The sequence below is a fragment of the Sarcophilus harrisii genome, chromosome 4, assembly GCF_902635505.1.
Source record: "Sarcophilus harrisii chromosome 4, mSarHar1.11, whole genome shotgun sequence".
In the NCBI taxonomy this organism is placed as follows: domain Eukaryota; kingdom Metazoa; phylum Chordata; class Mammalia; order Dasyuromorphia; family Dasyuridae; genus Sarcophilus; species Sarcophilus harrisii.
In genome coordinates this window covers 311,937,432-311,960,715 of record NC_045429.1, presented here as the reverse complement: position 1 = coordinate 311,960,715, position 23,284 = coordinate 311,937,432, and the positions used below count along the sequence as shown (strand labels likewise).

Below are 23,284 nucleotides of genomic sequence, written 5' to 3'. Positions count from 1 at the left end.
ACTAGCATCTAAATAAGGTCTTTGGTGATAACTCTCCTGTTTTTAAGTCCTTAATTATTTTCAGCTGATTGGTACCTGTAGCATTATAGTTTATAAATCAAGTTTTTTGACTTTCAGAAAGATTTCTAATGATGTTCCTCATTTAGAGTTTCTTCAGATAGACTAACCACAAAATACTCAAGCAAAGCCATAATCGCCCCTTCTATATTCTATGCTGTGGCCAGGAATTCCTAACTAATCCCAGACATTGCCACAACCCAGTGGTCTGCAGATCTTTTGCTTTTAACTAGTTAAAACCATCATATTTGACTAAGCTGTTCTCCCTTGAGGGGTTCAGTTCATATATATCTGAGAATCCTGTCTTTTAACCACCTTACCCCTTCTCCCTCATTACCCATCTTTTATGCTGCTTACTTTGGAAAAAATCCTATAACAATATATGAATTGGTTATTCTCAAAGCATTCCTCTTTCCTGCCCAATATTAGTCCTTAAGTGCCATTTTGCTGATGATCCCTATTAAGACTATTCCCTATGATCTTAATGAATTTTACAGAAATAATTATTGGTACATTAGGGTTAGAACCCACAGGGTAGAGGTATTCTTATTCTTCCTGCGATTGAACCTCTTACCCAAAAAAGGCCTGATTGGGCCTCCAGATTTCTTTTACAAATAAAATCTTTATGTAATTTATGGTTCAGATTAAGTATTTCACTATTGGCATATATGGCCTTGGCCATATCTTGGATACATTTGGATATAATTGAATCACTCTGAATATCATGTTCCTCTGGAACTCTTTATGTTTAGAGATTACCTTGGCAAATGGAATGAGAACAGGAAGGGAAAGGATGTGACTGAATGCTACTCATTAATTGGTCAAAAGGGGGATCATATGCTGGTCACTGAAGGAACCCCGAAGGCTGCAGGTGACTCAGAAACTCAGACAGAAGGAATTTACCCCAACAGAACTGAATCAAGAAAAGACATGAAGGGTAAGGTCATTTTCATAGAGAAAGATTTTCCATGAATGAGGATATGAATATGGGATTATATAAGTGAGGGATGGTAAACTTAAAACTAAAATGGTATTTTAAAATAATTGTGATAATTTTTTTAGATTTAATACATGATGCCATATGATTTATAATACACATATCTTATTTGATAGTTAAGGCAGACTTTTTTCTATATTTTACAATGAATAAGCTGACTCAGAGAGGTTACATAATTTTTCCAAAGTCACTAGGAAGTAGCAAAGTTGGGATTCAAACCTGGAACCTTTGATTTCAAAACTTTTGACTCTATCTTATCACTTCAATAATTCCACTATTAGTCATGAGCCACACATCTGAACATAATGTTCATGCTCACATACCACTGACAAAGCAAACAGATTCTTCTCATTGAGTACATCTTCTAAGCTAAATACAAGAACCTGACTAAGTAATACATATGAGAAGATAGTCCAGAAGGAAAATTGATCACCTGTGTGACATAGTACTAATATTAACTGAAATCATTGTTGGTATATGGCTTAGTAAAACTGAAACTAGAATGCTTGGACTTGATTTCCATATATAGGATGGACTTTCTTTGTAATTGTGGGTAGGTCACATTGTCCATCTGAGCCTTATTTTCCTCATCTATAAAATGGATATTATAGGAAGTATTACATTATTTGCCAAAAATAGTTGTTGAAAGGAAATATAAAACTGTAAAACGTTTATATATATATATATATATATATATACATATATATTAGACATTATATTGTTGTTATTGTCATCTTTCTGGAAAGCACAAGGCCAATTTCAACCTATTACTATTTTTTCTTTTCCTTCTCTTTGTCTTTTATATTTCCTACTACCTTCTTATAAGTTTTTGCTAACTTCCTTTTTTCTCTCTTTGTTCTTTTTCCTCATCTACTCCCAGGATCATCTACTGGTACCAACAGACATTACTAAAATAATATTCTGGGCTAAAAAAATGTTGCTGGCCTCTAAACTTGATATATAAACTTAGTCATTCAACAAGCATTTGTTATGTACTTGCTATGTACTAAGCACAGTACTAAATTCTGGAGATACAAAGAAAGGTTAAAAACAGTCCCTACTTACAAGAAATTCACATTCTAATGGGGAAGACAATATGTTAATAACCAAATAGACACAAGATATATACAGGAAGGTAATCTCAAAAGGTAAGGAAATAATAGCAACTAGGGAAAAACTGGAGAGAAAGTGGGACTTGGGCTGGATTTTGTTTTTAAATTTTTTTACATTTTAATAATACTTTATTTTTCCAATACATGCAAAGATATTTTTCAACATGAATCTTTGCAAATCCTTTTTCTCCCTCTCTTCTCCCTTCCCCCTTTCCCTAGACATCAAGCAATGCAATGTAAGTGAAACATGCAATTCTTTTAAACATATTTCCATATTTATTCATGCTACACAAGAAAAATCATATCAAAAGGAGGGAAAAACAGATGAGAAAAAAACAAGCAAACAAACAACAACAACAAAAAGGTGAAAATACAATCCTTTGATCTATATTCAGTCTCCATAGTTCTCTTTGGATGTGGATGGCTCTTTCCATCACAAGTCTATTGGAATTGCCTCGAATCACCTCATTTGTTGAAAAGAACTAAGTGCATCACAGTTGATTATCAAATAATCTTGTTGTTACTGTGTACAATGTTCTCTTGGTTCTGCTTACTTCACTTAGCATCAGTTCATATAAGTCTCTCCAGGCCTTTCTGAAATCATCCTGCTCATTATTTCTTATAAAACAATTACATTCCATTACATTCATATACTATAACTTATTCAACCATTCCTCAATTGAGGGCATCCACAAAATTTCAAGTTTCTTGCTACTACAAAAAGGGCTATTACAAACATTATTGCAGAGGCTGTTACAAACATTTCCTTTTTCCTTTATTATGATCTCTTTGGGATACAAATTGGGCTGAGTTTTTAAAAAAGCAAAGCAAACTACATTATGAAAGTGAGACAGACAGACAGGGAATCTGCTAAGTATGGAGATTAATCAGTGCAAAGACAAAGAACCAGGCAAAAAATGTCATATGCAAGGGACAGTAAGTAGTATGGTATAAATGAATCATAGTATTTCTACAGGAAGAATAAAGGTTAAAATTAATTTGTCTGCCTAGATGATTTTACTGGAATGGGACTTGTGGGACAGTGTCTTGAAACCACAGATGATAGTTGGGTGAAAAGTGGACATCAAACATGGATGAGTAGTCCTGGTAAGGGCTGGACAAACCCTCACACTAGAGGTACTAGTCTTCCCAACAGGTCTCAAACACATTGGTGAGTCAGAAGGATGTATATTGCAAGCATGTGAAAATATTCCCTTTGTAAAATGGTAAATAAGAACATTTTTTCCAATAACCATGAAAATGGCTGAAGCAGACTATGGAGTGTTTAAAGCTTGGTCAAACATCAAAGACACCAAAGTTACGCATTGTATCCAGGGCCATCACAAATCATCCTCCTTTTTGTCTTACCCGTGGACTTGGGTGAGTAAGATGACAACTTTCTGCAACTTTGCCTCACTTAAATCCAATTCATGTATGAGTCAAAATATCATCCCATGATGTCATTGGTCCTCTTTCAAAAAAAAAGAACAACAACAGGGTATAAGACGATCAAAAGGATAAGACTTTCTACAATCTGTTAAAACTAAGAGATTTTTCTTATGACACTGAATGACCAAAACCTCATAGATTTAGAGCTAACAGAGAAATTAGACCACAAATATTCCAACCTCATCATTTTAAGAAATGAAGTGTACAGAAGAATTCATCCAAATTTGCACAAATCAAAAGAACCAGCATTTCAATTCATCTGCCATCTTCAAATCCAGTGTTCTTTCTACTGACTTCCTCCAAACTATGTAAAAGTAGAAAGCTAATTTACTTTTAAACTTCTTTTATCTTCCAATTAAGGAAATTAAAAGTTTCTTGTGAAGAGAAGTAGATCCCCATTTTGCCTTGGTAATGAATTGGAAGTGGTAGTAATCCAGTTGTGCAAGAGAGATCTTGAGCATTAATAAACATAAAAATGTTACTTTAGCACTTTTCAAAATGAAGAACTAACAGTAAAAGAGGAAAATAATAAATCCAATAAAGAGGTATTGGTTCATCTCTGAAAGCTTCTTTAAGAGGAATAATGGAGTCATAGTTTTTATTTATTCAATTGTCACAACTATCATTTTGAAGAAAAAAAAAAACAGCCCTTGAGATGTCAAGAACTTTCTTGTTCTTAATCATCCATGGTTCCACTCAGCTACATAGATGAGATCAGAAAAGATGTGAAATAAAACTATTGATCATGGAAAAACTTAGTTTGTAAAGTGTAATCTCACTCTGCTATACTGGAACAAACAATTAAAGGGGAAAGGGAAGCAGAAAAAGGAAAAAGGAGAGCAATATGAGTTGTCATCTTCTTTGTCTTGGAAAAGAAAACTATAGACAAACTGCTAACAAGAATAACGATTATGATTATTATTGTTGAGTCATTTCAGCTGTGCCTGACTCTTCATGACTCCATTTGGGATTTTCTATTTTTTAGTGTGTTTTTTATTAAAGCTTTTGATTTTTCAAAACATATCCATGGATAATTTTTCAACAATGACACTTGCAAAACCTTGTGTTCCAAATTTTCCTCCTCTTCCCCCAACCCCCACCCTTGGATGGCAAGTAATCCAATATATGTTAAACATATTTTTAAAATATATTGAATCCAATATATGGATACATATTTATACAATTATGTTTCTGCACAAGAAAAATCAGATCAAAAAGGAAAAAATGAGAAAGAAAACAAAAATGCAAGAAAACAACAATAAAAAGAATGAAAATGCTATATTGTGATCCACACTCAGTTCCCACAGTCCTCTCTCTGGGTGTAGATGGTTCTCTTCAACACAAGATCATTGAAAATGGCCTGTATTGAAAAGACTCACATCCATCAGAATTGATCATCATATAATCTTCTTGTTGTCATTTACAATGATCTCTTAGTTCTGCTCATTTCACTTAGCATCAGTTTATGCAAGTCTCTCCAGGCTTCTCTGAAATCATCCTGCTGATCATTTCTTATAGAATGGAATTTTCTTTACAAAGATATTGGAGTGATTGACCATTTCCTTCTTTAGCTCATTTTTCAGATGAAGAAATTGGGGCAAACAGGTTAAGTTACTTTCCCAGAGTCTTATAATTAGTAGGTATCTGAGGTCAGATTTGAAATCAAGTCTTCCTGATTCTGGGCCCAGTGCTCCAACAAATTTCTACCACTTTCTTTTGAAACATAGAAAAGTTCTTGATGCTTCTAATCAGCCAGAAAACTCAGAAGCCACTAAAGTGAAATTATTGATTAATATGTTGTAGGTTTGTGCCCCAGTCCTGCCATTGGCTATATAGTGTTTTTTTTATGACAATGAATTTTCCATTTATTTTTAATACACATTGCCTTATGAATCATATTGAGAGAGAAAAATATAACAAAAGGGAAAAAACATGAAAAAAAAGAAGTGAACATAGCATGTGTTGATTTGCATTCAGTCTCCATAGTTCTTTTTCTGAATGCAGATGGCATTTTGATGATAAAATATTTTTGAACATGTTGAATTTGAAATGTCTATGAGTTATCCAGTTGTAGATGTCCAAGAGGAATTTGCTGATGTAAGATTGGGGGTCAGAAGAGACATTAGGGATGAATATACACTATAAATATTTGATCATCTACCTAAAGATGAAAATTGATGTGATCACCAATAAGATAGTAGAAAGAGAACCCTATTTGTACACTCTTTTTCCTTGTAGACCAGGTTACCAAGATAATCTTGCTAATGCACAGGTTTGCTCACTTTCTTGATCAAAATAGTTCATTGGCTTCCCATAGAATGTTTTTTTTTTTAATTTAATAGCCTTTTATTTACAGGATATATGCATGGGTAACTTTAAAGCATTAACAATTGCTAAACCTCTTGTTCCAATTTTTCACCTCTTACCCCCCCCACCCCCTCCCCTAGATGGCAGGATGACCAGTAGATGTTAAATATATTAAAATATAAATTAGATACACAATAAGTATAAATGACCAAAACGTTATTTTGCTGTACAAAAAGAATCAGACTCTGAAATATTGTACAATTAGCTTGTGAAGGAAATCAAAAATGCAGGTGGGCATAAATATAGGGATTGGGAATTCAATGTAATGGTTTTTAGTCATCTCCCAGAGTTCTTTTTCTGGGCATAGCTAGTTCAGTTCATTACTGCTCCATTAGAAATGATTTGGTTGATCTCGTTGCTGAGGATGGCCTGATCCATCAGAACTGGTCATCATCTAGTATTGTTGTTGAAGTATATAATGATCTCCTGGTCCTGCTCATTTCACTCAGCATCAGTTCGTGTAAGTCTCTCCAGGCCTTTCTGAAATCATCCTGTTGGTCATTTCTTACAGAACAGTAATATTCCATAATTTTCATATACCACAATTTATTCAGCCATTCTCCAACTGATGGACATCCATTCAGTTTCCAGTTTCTAGCCACTACAAAAAGGGCTGCCACAAACATTCGTGCACATACAGGTCCCTTTCCCTTCTTTATAATCTCTTTGGGATATAATCCCAGTAGTAACACTGCTGGATCAAAGGGTATGCACAGTTTGATAACTTTTTGAGCATAGTTCCAAACTACTCTCCAAAATGGTTGGATTCGTTCACAACTCCACCAACAATGCATCAATGTCCCAGTTTTCCCGCATCCCCTCCAACAATCATCATTATTTTTTCCTGTCATCTTAGCCAATCTGACAGGTGTGTAGTGGTATCTTAGAGTTGTCTTAATTTGCATTTCTCTGATTAATAATGACTTGGAGCATCTTTTCATATGACTAGAAATAGTTTCAATTTCTTCATCTGAGAATTGTCTGTTCATATCCTTTGACCATTTTTCAATTGGAGAATGGCTTGATTTTTTATAAATTAGAGTTAATTCTCTATATATTTTGGAAATGAGGCCTTTATCAGAACCTTTGACTGTAAAAATATTTTCCCAGTTTATTGCTTCCCTTCTAATCTTGTCTGCATTAGTTTTGTTTGTACAAAAACTTTTCAGTTTGGTATAATCGAAATTTTCTATTTTGTGATCAGTAATGATCTCTAGTTCTGCTTTGGTCATAAAGACCTTCCCCTTCCACAGGTCTGAGAGGTAAACTATCCTATGTTCCTCTAATTTATTAATAATTTCATTCTTTATGCCTAGGTCATGAACCCATTTTGACCTTATCTTGGTGTACGGCGTTAAGTATGGATCAATGCCTAGTTTCTGCCATATTAGTTTCCAATTTTCCCAGCAATTTTTATCAAACAGTAAGTTCTTATCCCAAAAGCTGGGATCTTTGGGTTTGTCAAAGACTAGGTTGCTATATTTGTTGACTGTTTTATCCCTTGAACCTAATCTATTCCACTGATCAACTAATCTATTCCTTAGCCAATACCAAATAGTTTTGGTAACTGCTGCTCTATAATATAATTTTAGATCTGGTACAGCTAAGCCACCTTCATTTGATTTTTTTTTCATTAATTCCCTTGAAATTCTTGACCTTTTGTTTTTCCATATGAACTTTGTTGTTATTTTTTCTAGGTCATTAAAATAGTTTTTTGGGAGTCTGATTGGTATAGCGCTAAATAAATAGATTAGTTTAGGTAATATTGTCATCTTTATTATATTTGCTCGCCCTATCCAAGAGCATTTAATATTTTTCCAATTGGTTAGATCAGACTTAATTTGTGTGAAAAGTGGTCTGTAATTTTGCTCATAAAGTTTCTGATTTTCCCTTGGCAGATAGATTCCTAAATATTTTATATTATCAGTAGTTACTTTAAATGGAATTTCTCTTTGTAACTCTGACTGTTGGATTTTGTTAGTGATATATAAGAATGCTGATGACTTATGTGGGTTTATTTTATAACCAGCAACTTTGCTAAAGTTGTGGATTATTTCTAATAACTTTTTAGCAGAATCTCTGGGGTTCTCTAAGTATACCATCATGTCATCGGCAAAGAGTGATAATTTGGCTTCCTCATTGCCTATTCTTATTCCTTTAATCTCTTTCTCAGCTCTTATTGCTATAGCTAGCGTTTCTAATACAATATTAAATAGTAACGGTGATAGTGGGCAACCTTGTTTCACTCCAGATCTTATTGGGAATGGTTGCAGTTTGTCTCCATTACATATGATGCTTACTGATGGTTTTAAATAGATGCTGCTGATTATTTTAAGGAAAAGTCCATTTATTCCTATACTCTCAAGTGTTTTTAATAGGAATGGATGTTGGATTTTATCAAATGCTTTTTCTGCATCTATTGAGATGATCATATGGTTTTTGTTAATTTGGTTATTAACATGGCCAATTATATTGATAGTTTTCCTAATATTGAACCAGCCCTGCATTCCTGGTATAAATCCTACTTGATCATAGTGTATTATCTTGGAGATGATTTTCTGTAGTCTTTTTGCTAATATCTTATTTAAGATTTTAGCATCAATATTCATTAGGGAGATTGGTCTATAATTTTCTTTCTCTGTTTTCAGCCTACCTGGTTTAGGTATCAGTACCATGTCTGTGTCATAGAAGGAATTTGGTAGGACTCCTTCATTCCCTATTTTATCAAATAATTTATATAGCATTGGGGCCAATTGTTCTTTAAATGTTTGGTAAAATTCACATGTAAATCCATCTGGTCCTGGGGATTTTTTCTTAGGGAGTTGTTTAATTGCCTGTTCTATTTCTTTTTCTGAAATGGGACTATTCAAGCAATTTACTTCCTCCTCTGTTAGTCTGGGAAGTCTATATTTTTGGAGGTAGTCATCCATTTCACTTAGGTTATCAAATTTATTGGCATAAAGTTGAGCAAAATAACTCCTTATTATTTCTCTAATTTCCTCTTCATTGGTGGAAAGTTCTCCCTTTTCATTTTTAAGACTACTAATTTCATTTTCCTCCCTCCTTTTTCTAATCAGATTTACCAAAGGCTTATCTATTTTATTGGCTTTTTCATAGAACCAACTCTTAGTTTTATTAATTAGTTCAATAGTTTTTTTACTTTCAATATTTTTAATTTCTCCTTTTAATTTTAGAATTTCCAATTTAGTATTTGATTGGGGGTTTTTAATTTGGTCTTTTTTTAGTTTTTTTAGTTGCAAGCCCAATTCATTAATCTTTTCTTTCTCTGTTTTATTCAAGTAAGCCTCTAAGGATATAAAATTCCCTCTTATTACCGCTTTGGCTGCATCCCACAAATTTTGGTATGATGTCTCATCATTGTCATTATCTTGGGTGAAATTATTAATTGTATCTATAATTTGCTGCTTCACCCAATCATTCTTTAAGATGAGATTGTTTAGTTTCCAATTACTTTTTGGTTTATTTCCCCCTAACTTTTTGTTGAATGTAGTTTTTATTGCATCATGATCTGAAAAGAAAGCATTTACTATTTCTGCTTTCTTGCATTTAATTTTGAGGTCTTTATGTCCTAATATATGGTCAGTTTTTGAATAGGTTCCATGAACTGCTGAGAAGAAAGTATATTCCTTTCTATCTCCATTCAATTTTCTCCAAAGATCTAACATACCTAATCATCTGATAAAGTCTTCCTTCTCTTTCCTCCCCAACTGTTCCAAATTAAAGCAAAGGAGCTAATACCATCTTGATAATTTCATCCTTCAAAATGTCAAGGAATCAACAAGAAGAAATTCTATTCTAAATCTGATTCTTACTGGGGATAACCAATGGCTGGAGTGGAATGAAAATGACAGGACTGTTGGCAAGAAATGTTCATCCATTCCCAGAATTTAAGATAGAGGAGACAAAATCCAGAAAGACATTTACATCCATCTAAACTTGGGTTGAGAGGAAAGACAGAGAGGATCCTAGGAAATAAAATTCTGTAGAGGGCATCATCCCAGGAGAGATAGGACAAGCTCGAGAATGAAATTCTCAAAATGTAAAGGGAAATAATTTCAACTGAAGAGGAAATATAGAATTTATATAAAGAGACTGATATGGCCACATGAATAAGTCACTAAACAATTTAAATTCTTTTAAATGAAATGTTCAAAATATAGAAGCAAGACCATGTAACAGAAAGTAAATATGACCATGGCATGGTGCTTTTTTTTTTAAATGGAATTGGGAATGTTGAAGCTTAGAATGAGCTAAGACTATCAAGTGAAGTTTTAAAAAGAACAAAAAATGGTTATTGGGGTTTTTTTTAGCTATATGGAGAGAAAAGAGACGATCATAGAAGAGATAAAGACTTGGTGAGGTGGATGAAAAGATAACAGAGAAAAGAGATAAGAAAAATTTTCTCAATTCTTAAATTTTGTTTTCTCTGCCAAGGAGAATGATCTGTGTACTAGAGATGACAGAATAAAAATGACAACTAAAAAGATGATACCCAAGAAAAGTAGAGATAATAAGAGAGTATCTAACTTCATGGGATGAATTCACATCATCTGGCCAAGATATACTACATTTTACAGATATGGAAAGAACTGGAAGATGTGATTTCTGAACTGTCAAAGTTGAAAGATCTTGAAAATAAGGGGAAAAATGGAGAAAGGAAAAGGTTTCCATTTAAATAAAAAAAGAGAGAGAATAGAGTCTCCAATCAAAATCAATGACTTTGATTTTCATTAATAACAAAATTTTAGAACTAATCAGTAAAGAAGATGGTTGATGAAAATCTAGAAAAAAAAAGCCTTGATTATAAAGACTTTATCAAGCATAGGCCATGCCAGATTAGCATGATATTCTTTTTTGGCAAGATTACTAAATTAGTACATGAGGGAGATGGTATGAATATAGAATAGAGAAATCAAATTTTGTGACTCCCACATTCAATTATAAGAAGCCATATTGTGAATCACAGTTTAAGAAGCTGAGGATTAGATGATAATGTAATTAGGTGGATTTGGCAGAGGTAGATTGATCAGATTGAAAAATTAATTTTTAATGATTTCATGGTAAGAAGTCCATATAAAGTTCCTCCAAGGTCCTTGGGCCTGTGCTATTTGACATTCTGATTAATGACTTGAATAAAGGCATAGATGGCATAATTATCACATTTGTAGATGAAATCAAACTGGGAGCAATAACTAACATACTGGTTGAGAGATTTGGGATTTAAAAGGGTCTTGATGGATTAGCGCATTGAGCTGAATAGGAATGTAAATGGGTCAAAGACACTCCTGGTTCCAATCCTGCTTCTGTCCTTAAAATTAGAAGGAAATTTAGAGACCCCACAAATCTCCCAATGAACATATGGAGAATCTCTTTTACAGTATCCCCAGGAGATACTAATAATCTTGAATACTTTCAGTAAAAGGCAACCCTTTAACTAATAAAACAACACATTCCATTCCTGGATAGCTTCAACTGTTCTTTTATGTCTAATAACAAGTTAAGGGAAAAATATAAGATGTCATAATGAAAATAACACAGGACTAGTAGTCAGAAGATAGTGGTTCTGAAAACTGGCTCAGGTCCTACTTTGCCATCAACTCACTATGTCAACTTGAGCAAATTATTTCATTTCTCTGAGTTTCAAATTTCTTACCTGTAAAATGAAGAAGTTGCATTAGATTATCTGTAAGGTCCTTTTGGGCATTCTACATTTTTATATTATTAAGAATCTGCCTCCCTATAACTTTTTTCTATTGGTCCTGGCTCTGCCTTCTAGAGTTAAAATAAAAATTACTCTCTCTTCCACATGATAATCTTTCAAATATTTGATAAATATTCATCATATTCATGCAAAGTCGTCTCTTCTCCAGGTTTAATATTCCCAGTTTTTTCAGCCATTCTTCACATGCATTATGTTAGTGATCTTTTAGAAAGCATGGCTTCATTTTTGTATTTGTGACACTGGTGACTAGTACAATGCTTGCTAGTATTCAGTCCTTTCAGTCATGTTCAACTCTTCATTTGGATTTGGGTTTTTTTTGATGAAGATGTTGGAGTGGTTTGCCATTTCTTTCTCTAACTAATTTTACAGATGAGGAATTGAGGTAAGCAGGGTTAAGTGATTTGCTCATTGTCACATAACTAGTAAGTTTCTGAGGCCAAATTTGAACTCAGAAAGATGAGTCTTTCTGATTCCAGAGTGTTATTCTATCCCCTGCATCACCTAGTTGCTCCCAATGCCTAATAGGAGCTTAATAAATTTTTGTTAATTAGTTGACATGCTCTGGCTTATTAATGTACCTCCCAGAACATGATTAGAATCTGTGTGATTTGACAGTGATTGATAGTGAGTTGGACCACTGTCTCCTATGACCCAAATACTTTATTTCTTTCTCTCTATCCTTTGTCCTATCTCTTCCTCCCTCATCAGGAGGGATGCTCCCATCCAAGGGAGCATGGTCTCAGCATTTTATGAAAAAAGACAGCCTCTCTGTGGATTAAGTGAGATTTAGGGGAAAGACTTTCATTACCACCTGCTGCAAGGTCATTAACTTTAACTTGACAAATTGCCAACTGCTTCAGGAAATGGAATTTCATTAGTATAATTGAGGCTTTGGCAAGCCTGAGGTGCTCAATTTCTAATTTTAGAAAGTGTTGAGAAATAAAATGGCAGCTGTTTAAGAGACACTGATATTTGCTGTTATATTCTGAAATCAAGGAAAAAATCCTAATTTAGTTGGGATTATCACTTGCTTCTGAAATATCAGGAATTTATTAGACCTAAAGTAAAATTTAAAATTAAGTTTAGGGTTGGAATATATAAATCTAAACAAACAGAATAATATAGTTCATTTGCTCATTTACCAAATAGTCATTGAGTGCCTACTATGTGTAAGGATACTAATTTTAGCAAGAATCTTCCCCTCACCTTCCAGTACCTCACCACCCTCTCCTCCCCCTCCCCCAAAAAATCCTCCCATCATTAACTGGTGTTATTGAATCTCTTCAAAGAGTCATTTTGATTTAGCATTCTTTCCCCCACCCAAATTTCCCCACTCCTAGAAAGATGCATTACCATATTTGCACCATTTTCCATTTTCAAACTCTGAGAAGTTATATAATGGAAAAAGAGAGCTAAGGTTGGTCCTGCTTTGTTGAATCTATTTAAGAGCTAACTCCCTGACCATCTGTGACATCAGATACCATCCACGGGCAATAAATGTAAAGAGATTTTTAACAATAAAAAAGAAAGGTATATATGTTTTTCTCTTTGCCTTCTGCTTTCTCCAATTTTTAGTCCAGATACAAAAGCAAAAAACCACCAACAACAAAATTAATGAGTCTAAATAGCAACCTGAAGCAATTAATTTAAAGATAAGCTAGCATTTTCTGATACACAAAAAGTATGGGCAACACGGGAATGGGTTAATGAAAAAAAAAAGTAGAATCACCTTTTTGGACATTTTAAAAATAGGAGAGAATTTCATCTGTATGGGTTATTTTACTTGTTGTCACCTCTGAAGATGTGGATTGAATGCTCTCTCAACATCCTTTCTAACCACAAGATTATGACTAATCGGACAAGTGTTTTGAAATTGCTTGGAATAAACTGGGGATGCTCATTATCACTCTATGGCATAAGAGCTAAATGTACTCCTTTCAAAAGGCGGTCTTTACTTTGGAGTATAAGAGGTGTCAAAAGTAAAGTAATTATCCTATAAAATGCAAATGATAGAATGGGACAAATAACTGATCTCTTAGTCAATTGAATTTGACTACATTGGAGAGATTGTGGTCCTTATAAGCTCTTTTTAATTATATTCCTAGGAAAGAGAATCCCTATAATACAAGGAGCAGGACCTGAATGATTGCCCATTTATCACAAACATTAGTTTGTAAAACATTAATTGGTAGAAAATCAAATCCTGACAAAAAATAAAAGTGATTTATCTTCTAACAATAATATGGTCATTGGCTCTAGTCTGAAGGAGACCTACTTTCTGCTTAGTAGCCCAGCCTTTTTACAGTTATATTATTGGATCAACAATAAAGAATTCATACTTAATCCTTATGGTGGTCATGGGAAAAAGAGAATACCCTATTTGTGTTTCTTGAATTAACTTCCTGGGTCTCCTTTTCTTATCTTAAAACAGATTGGAAATTACCAGTCCAGTTGGGAACTACACATTCACAACTGACCTCTTTAAATTCAGACTCCCAAAGGAATGGAGGACAAAATTGGGAACTGTCTCCCCGATTAGCAAACAATTTCAGAATACATGAGGTGAGTCTTGAAGATCTTCACTATTATCACTGACCTTTTACTGATGGAGAACTGACCAACGCTCTATATTTAATCTGGAATCATTCGCATGCATAATGAACAAGGTAAGATGGCTGTCATTTAATATAGTAGAGAAGTTGAAAGAGATGAGGCAATTATTTCTCTACTAATTCACTACCAATGTCTAATAAAATGGGCAATATACTTACTGATCACTTACTGAAATAAATCACAAAATGAAAACTCCCAGGAATATTATAAATTTCAAAGCTCCCAGGGAAAAAAAAGATAATATCTCAAGCAGTTGGAAAACAAAAAAAATTAAATATCATGGAGCCACAGTCAGGATCACACAAGATTTAGCAGCTATCACTTTAAAAGGACTAGAGGTTTGGTTAAATGATATTCTGGAAGGTAAAGAGATAGGATTATAACAAGGATAACCTGCCTACCAAACTTGAGTCTAATTCTTCAAGAAAAAATAATTTAATAAAATACAGTTTTTAAACATTCCTGATTTTTAAAAAGTACTAAAGATAAACAAAAAAAAATTGACTTTCAACTACAAGACTTCCAGAAAAGCAAAGAGTAGGACTTTAAAAGATACCAAATTAGGAAGTTGAGAGGATATTCATCACTTGGGAACTGGATGAACAAGTTGTGATATATAATTGTGATGAAATACTTTGTGCTATAAAAAATGATGAAGAGGATGGTTTCAGAAAAATCTGGGAAGATTTATATGAATTGAGGCAAATTGAAGTGAGAAGAACCAAGGAAACATTGTACACAGTAGCAGAAATATTTTAAGAATGATCAACTATAGAAAAACTTAGTTACTATAATCAAGATAATGATCCAAAACAATTCCAAAAGACCCCTAATAAAAAGTATTTTCTATATACCTTCAAAGAGAGATTTAATGAACTTTGAGTACAGATTGAAGCATATTTTTAAAAGCTTCCTTAATTTTTCTTGTTTGTATGTATTTTCTTTTACAATATGGCTTATATAAAATGTTTTGCATGACTTCATATGTATAATCAATATTATATTGTCTTCTCAAAGGATGGGGAAGAGGTAAAAGGAAGGAAGAGAATTTGTAACTAAATAATTTTTTAAAAAGAATGTTTAAAAATTTTATATTTAATTTACAAATGCAGTGGAGTAAATGTTAAAGTAATTAAAAATAAAAGATCAGTTTAGGTTTAGTGGCTTCAAAATCTTCCTAATGATCCAAATTTGCCTATTAAATGGACTCCCTAAAGAGGTGGTAAGTTTCCATTCCTTAGAAATCTTCCAGCAGACTCAAGATGATTATGTACCCAGTATATTATAATTAGAGTACCTTTTGTTTATCAGTCACTAAAATCCCTGTAACTTTGTTCATCTCTGAAACCAGAATAAAAAAGACTACAAAGATACAGAAAGACCATTTCTACCTTCTTCATTCCATAGATACATTTGTAAATTATAATGGACTCTATTCTTGTCCAGTAGGACTCTAGATAGTTTGGTCCAAGTTTATGTCATGGTATGATTGGATAAAAGTGATCTTAAAGGACCAATCTCATTTTACATATGAAGGAACTGAGACTTAGAGAAGCAAAGTGACTTTTATAAGGTGATATAATTTGGAAAATAACAAGGCTGAGATTTGAAACCAGGCCTTTGGACTTTAAATTAAATCCAATACCCCCTCTTGGATTGAGGAGGACTTTGTCAGGAAGATTCTGTGAATTCTGTGGTAGTTTAGTTAGAAGGAATAGTGGATTTAAAATCATAAGAACAAGATTCTTCCACTTCTCTAGTACCTCAATGGTACAATTTTGGATACTTCTCCACTAATACATAGGACAATCCCTGTACAATATGGTAAATGGTTCATAGAATTATGACTTTCAATCAAGAAGGGACTTTAGAAGTAATTTAGTACTCAACTGTAACATCTATAAATGAACAGGTTTTTTTCAAAGAGCAGAATCAACTACAGGGACAGGTTTCTGGCACCATTTGCCGCTATCCTTATCCATGGTACTCTGGAGGGGTATTATTGAGCCAGGAGAAATTGGAGGGACTATCCTGGGTTTCTTTGCCTATAGAAACAAAGTGGGAATATTTAGTTCCTTGTTCTTCATGTAAGTAGTGAGATCAGGCCCTTTAAATTGATTAATTATAATAATCCATTTTTACATAACACATTAAAATTTACAAAGCCAGACCATCTCTTCCCCTCCTCACAGGCAGGACACATTCCAGACTTATCTTCTCTCCTATTCACAGAGTCAGAGCATGTCAGAACAAATTGAGATCTTAAAGACTTTCAAGTTCAACTCCCTTTTCCCATTTCATAGATGAGGAAAATTGAAGTCTAAAGAGATGAAATAACTTCTAAAAGATCACATGATAAATTAATGGCAAAGCTGGAATTATAACTCTGGTCTCAGGCTTGCTATTTCGTTTATACCATGGTCCTATTTATACAATGGAGCATGGTGTCTCAATCAACTACTTCTAGATACTAGGAAAATCAGGCACAGGGCATGGAACCTATGAAAGGCCTCATGGAATAGAGTTTGTCTGTCAAAACATTTTTTTCTGTCAATGTGTTAAAATTGCATGAATGTTTGTTCATTTTTCTTCTGCTTCATGTGGCAGGGTCCTTTTAAACACTATATGGACTCAAAGCTGGGAAAGAGACTAGCAGGGAGGAAGGAACGCCGGTGTCGATTTGGAGATATCAATGTTCACAAATGCTGTCAATTCGGAAAGATCTGTTCTCCCTTCCAGGCCCTGGCCACTCCAGTGAGCATACTTTTTTCTTTCCTTGAATAGGTGGGCACAATATCATATTTCATTTTTTTAAGGTAATCAGGGTTAAGTGGATTGCCCAGGGTAACACAACTGGTAAGTATCTGAGATCAAATTTAAACTCAGGTTTCACTAATTCCAGAGCCAGTTCTCTGTCTACTGAACTATCTAGCTTCCTCCAATCACTTTTTAAAGGGATGAAATAAACAAGTATGTATTAACATTCCCTGGGGCCTAGGAATAAAAATAACAACCAATCAATATGCATTTATTGAATAACTTCTATGTACCAGGTACTGTTCTAGACTCTACATGTAACAAACATATAACATAACATAACACAGCAAAATAAATCCTTTCCCCAAAAGAACTCATGGGGAATATAATACATGCTATGTAGAGGAGCATTAGAGGAAATAAAGCCTTAACAACAAGGGAAATGAAGAAAGATTTCCCCTAGAAGATGGCATATGAAAGAAAATAAGGAATGATTTCAAGATATGAAGGTGAAGAAAGAATACATTCCAAGTCTTTCCATAGGCATAGAAGCAAGAGGAATTCTAATTTGGTAAATAGTAAGTAGACTAGTCTTCCTACATTATAGAATACATGGTTAGATAGCTATGTGAAATATGTCTACAAAGATAGGTTGTAACTTATACCTGTAATGGGTACTTGTAAAGGAATTGTTCGGAGTAGTGTTAAGAAAGCTAAGTATGAAGAGAGGAGTGGGTGGTTAATAGCATTAAAAAATTTAAAGAGGTCAGAAAGACTGAGAAACTGGGAAATGATCATCTGATTTAGCAAATGGAAGATGGTTGGTGAGCTTGGAGGGAACAATTTCAATCTAGCAATGAATTCTGAAGCCAAATTCAAAAGATACTGTGAAGTGAGTGAGAAGAGGAAGCATTAAGGGTAGATAGCTTTTTCTGTTGTTAGGGGTTTTTTTTAACTTTTATAAAAAGGAAAAGAAATTATAAGAGCTTAAGAGTATGGCAAGTAAAGATTCTTTATATCTGGCCATGTTTGTAGGCAATAGGAAAGAAGACAATAGATAAGCAGACATTTAACATGAGAAAAGATAATTCCTTCTCAGTCCCTTTTGATAATCATTCATATTCTATTATTGTGTAGTTTTATCCTCAAGCTTAGTCCTGGGATGTCTTCTCTTCTCTGTCTATACTCTCCTTCATCAAAATCTCATCAGCTTCCAATGTGACTCTGGTACTAATCTTTTTTCCCCCAAGATATTTTTCTCTCAAATCCATCCTTTTGAACTTCCCTATATGTATCAAGGACACGCCTCTTCTTCCAGTCATTTAGGTTTAAAACTTAAGAGTTATCATTAATTCTTTTCCATCACTCTACAAATCATTTGGTTGCCAAGTGTGGTTAATTTTTCTCCATTCACACTCCAATATGGCCAACACCCTAGTTTAGTTAGGTATGAATCACATCTTACCACATTTTCCTCATTGGTTGTTCTGCCTTGTCTATCCCCTCTCTAATTTGAGATGTATCCATGTCAGTCCCTTGGTCAGTAAACTAAATTGGTTCCCAATTTTTTCAAACTCCTCTGTCATTTTATGCACTTTGCAATCCAACTTTAAACTGCCTTTTCAGGATTATTATACATTATTTTCATGCACTATGAAATCCATTTAAATTGGCTTTCTTGTTCCTCATATATAATATTCCATTTCCCCTCTCCATGTCTTTACACAGGCTATTCTTCATTCCTGGAATGTACTCAACTGATTAGAATTCGAGGTTTTCTTCAAACTTGAAGAGCACCTCTTACTTGAGACTTACCCTGATTCCCCAAATGCTAGTGTCTCCCACAAAAAAATACCAAATGTTTTTTGGTTTATATTTTCTATGTCCTTATAAGAATAGATTTCTTCCTCAAAAGAACATAAGTTTTTTAAGGTCAGAGACTATTTCATTTTGTTTTTGTGGCCCCCATCACTTAGTTCAGGTCCTGATGTATAGTCAGAATTTAATAAATAATTGATTAATAGGAGGGGATGGGATCAAGAGCACAAAGCAGAGGCACTGGCCTTAAAAGAAAAAGTACCACAAGAGACTGGAGCAAAGGTAGAGAGAATGATATAAAGACCAAGAGCATCCAACCAGCAGGTTGGCTTCTGAAGGGAATGGGAAAAAAATAATGTTGCCCAAGATGTTCAGTGGAAAAATGAGTCAAAATAATGTTCCTAGGGGAAAGAAGAGGAGGAATGGACAGACTATCCAAAGGTCCTTGCCGTTTGCTAGTTTAATTCCATTCACCTTGGGATAATTTTTGACATGTCACTAATATTATGAGCTAGATAGTGTTGCTCAGTCTTTAATCACTAGGTAAAAACCAATCTCTATACTTCTCATCACATTCAAGCAGTTACCTACTATCCTCTATCAAAATCTGGCTCAATATTATATTAATCATCCAGATATTCTATTCTATAAATTAACTTGCCCTTGAAGGCAGGAAGAATGTTGCCCCTATGTTGACAAGCTGCATATCCCAACTTGTACCAACAAATAAGTCTGTATTTAATATATATCTGTTTTAAGCCAATATTTCATAGGATTTCAATCCCAAAAGGCTTTGAACCAATCCCCTTATTTAAAAGGTGAAATGAAGATAGAGAGGACCTTTTCCAGATCACCCAGGAAATAAGTAGCAAAGCTGGATTCTAACCAATTGTTGGGTTAAGAACCAAGAAAACTCCAATTAAGTGAAGAATTTGAACTGTGTTCCATTTTAACATGATCTTATTGGGTATTCAAAGCTTCTTAACCCATATTGTTATAGGCCTGGATACAAATATACAAGCCTTTCAAATGAGGATATGAGAATTTTAATAGACAATAAAACTTGAGCCTGTTGGCTTGTGGCTTTGTATTTTCTTCAGGTACAGAATCCCTATCAGCAGTCACATTCACAGTATTCCTGGGGAGAGGCTGCCTGAACCTTTCCTGGTTCATTGTTATAGCCAAAGAATCATGACCATTTTCTCCTTTCTAGGAGATGCGGAGATTGATGATGCCTCGGGACCTGATCATAAATAACCAGAAGGAATACCTGGGACTCTCCTCCCTTCTAGACTCAGGATCCCAAGAATTTCACTTATCTTCCGAAGATTTTAGTGCTGAAGAAGACAGTAACAACAAAAAAGAGAAACCAGTGACCCAAATGAAAACACCTTTATTTCCCCCAATAGTTAAAACAATAAGATCTAGTGACATGAAATGATTAAAAGAAATCTCAAAATCGGATTCCCTGCCATATGTCCACTAGTATTTCTTTAAAACACCAATTCTAAAAAAGCTTTTCAATCTTTTTTTTAAAGATTCAAGTCTATAAAGAAAAGGATACCATGAAACTGATGGGCATTCAGAAATCAAGAGAAAAATTAATTGATATAACCGGACCCTAAATTGGAAAAAAACCTATACATTAAAAATATAAATATATAAATCAAATAATTATTTCAAAAAGAAGAATTCTAAGATTCCTTTAAGTAAACATACCTCTAACTTGTATAAGTACAGAATCATAGAGGCTTAAGAGTTGTAAGAAATTTAGAAGCCAACTTACTCAACCCACTTCTGGCACTATCCACTTAAAGATATCCAAAGATTGGGAACTCATGAGACAGGTGATTTCACTTTTGGAAAGCTTCTCTTATTAGGAAGCATATTTTTTCTCCTAGTATTAAATATAAATCTACTTCTCATTTTCACTCATTGATCTAGTTATGCCTTAGGGATTCAAGCAGAATTACCACATATTAGCCTTAAAATATTTAATCATTTCCCTCTCCCTACCCAGGTTTTGTTTCTGTAATTTACCATTTTGATAATCCTTTTCAGCTGTGTGTCCTTTTCAAATTAATATTCTATCTATTCAATATATAAATTGTTTTCAGAATACCAACCAGATTAACAAAGAAGCTAATCTACTAATGGGCTGCTAGGTGGCATTGTAGACAGATTCCCCAGAACCTGAAGTCAGGAAAACTCATCTTCCTGAGTTCAAATCTGACCTCAGACATGTATCAGCTGTATGACCCTGGGCAAGTCACTCAACCCTGTTTTCTTCAATTTCCTCATGGAAATGGCAAGTCACTCCAGTATTTTTGCCAAGAAAATTTCAAATGGGTGTTATCATTAAGATGACATGATTGAAACAACAAAAAGTAAGGAAGGAATGCTGCTATTGATTTGGAGATATTAATATTCATAAATGCCACTACTTTAGACAGATCTATACTCCCTTCCAGATCTGGCCAGTCCAGTGAACAAGCTTTTTATCTTTTCCTTTTTCTTTTTTTTGAATGGTTTCTGTAATCTCCCAAATCTGAGATTGGTTTCATCCTCTTCTATGGAACTGCTTGAGTAAGATATTGGAAATAATGTTAATCTCAGACCTCTTGGACCCTGATTTTGCCACCCAATTGCTGAGACAGCTTTATCTTCAACTAAGATTCCCAATGCTCTGAATATGTATCTCTGCTCTCCATCTTTGTGCAATGATCTATGATGCTGGTTCTGTCTTTCTATTCTTACAGATGGAGGCCTCAGACCGGAACTTAGGTCTCATTACTAGCGCTTCCACTGGTTTTTAGCCCCCTTTTCAGAGTGCTGACTGATTTTAGGCCCCTTTGTACTTACTTGTATTAGCTTCTCTGGTTCACCCTCCCCAGCTCTGCTTTCCACCCAGTTACTGAGGTTCACACTAGCTTCCCTAAAATCCATTTTTTTGCCTCCCTCAATTTCTATCTTCCCAATTTCTTTAAACTTTCACCTGCTTCTTCAACACCACCTGTTGATACAACCTGTCAAGCTTCTCTTTTTTTATGCAATTCTGAATTGGCTGGAGAAGCTCACTTCTTTTTCTTTCATGGCTTTCTTTTTTATTTGCTTTTTCTGGAGTCTCCAGGTATTTCTTCAGCTTCTCTATGATCTTTCACATCATCTTAATTGTAAGTCCGTCATATTTATTGTTAAAGAGGAGTTTTCTGGAAATAATATTTTTACCCAAAGGAAGGTTTCTTCTAATGCTTGAAAATTTCAAACTCTGGTGGTAGCTAGACAGAAATTGGCCTTTGACCACACACTTCTAGGTGTCTCTTTCACCAAATAGTATCTCAGTAGAATCTCAGTGGAACATACAATAAAATCAAGGAAAGAGGAAGAAAAGGGAAGATCACTAAATTGGATTTTCAAACAATCTATGAAATATAAGGATCATAGACTACTTGCATCTAGTAGGCATTTAATGTTTGTTGAATTTGGCATTTTGCTAAAGTTTTTAAATGACTGACTCAGTTTCTCTTGGAGAGTCCAGAAGAAAAAGAAATATTACTTAATTCAACAAATTATTTAGTATTTATCATGATACAAGTGCTGGAGACACAAAGGTGAAAACAAAAACTGCCAAATAAAATCAACAAGCATTTGTTAAAAGATGGCCGACTACTCATCAGGCACTGTGTTAAATACTTGAGACACAAAAAGGAAGAAAAAAAAATACAGCCTTTGCTCTCAACTTCCTCACAATCTATCTAGGGAAAGAATAAGGCCAACAAAAATGCACAAACAAAAGTTTCAAAAAATTTCCATCCTCCTTGATAAACTCCCTCAGTTGCCTTAGGAAGTTGTCAACCAGAAACACTATTTCTAACACCAATTAAACTTTTGACTAGAAATTACAAATTCATGAAACATTTATGAAAACTAAGAGAAAGGCACATGCATATATGAGAACTCCTCATACTAAGGAAGTGCAGGGAAAGCCTTGGACTTTTAAGTTACAGGAGAAAAGGGTAGTCAGGGGGAGGGGAAAAGAACTAATTTTCTCCTGAAGGGGAGAAGAGGATGGCAAAAGCAGCATTCTTTCCCCTTGGGAACTGCTAGACCATGAAGATAAGATTGTTGTTTGCTTAGCATCTACAAGGACCTCAGCTACATACACAATTTCTCATTCTGGTGCAAGCCAACTGGTATCTCTCTTAAATCCCAAGGATACACAAGGAATTTAGGATACAAATAACAAATTATGTCAGCTTGAGGAAAAGGGTGAACTTTGTCTTTGACACATTCAAAGCCTCCTGCATAGTCCAGGTCCAATGTGTCTGGAAAATATAGCAATTTAAGAAGATAAGTTCAAGCGTCACCTTA

General features: G+C 34.2%; 1 protein-coding gene across 5 annotated transcripts in view; it reads left to right on the top strand.

The window, feature by feature from the left end:
* Positions 1–23,284, top strand: part of LOC100932963 (WD repeat-containing protein 49-like) — a 119,128-nt gene that overhangs the window by 88,922 nt on the left and 6,922 nt on the right. For 3 of the 5 annotated variants that reach the window (XM_031965699.1, XM_031965698.1, XM_031965702.1), the window contains 4 exons: positions 810–994; positions 14,157–14,287; positions 16,946–17,092; positions 20,127–20,373. In XM_031965699.1, the coding sequence (XP_031821559.1) occupies positions 810–994; positions 14,157–14,287; positions 16,946–17,092; positions 20,127–20,354 (691 nt within the window). In that variant the 3' untranslated portion in view covers positions 20,355–20,373. Of the gene's footprint in view, positions 1–809; positions 995–1,934; positions 2,011–14,156; positions 14,288–16,945; positions 17,093–20,126; positions 20,374–23,284 lie in introns of those variants that run through there. The other 2 variants (XM_031965700.1, XM_031965701.1) reach the window with 2 other exon arrangements.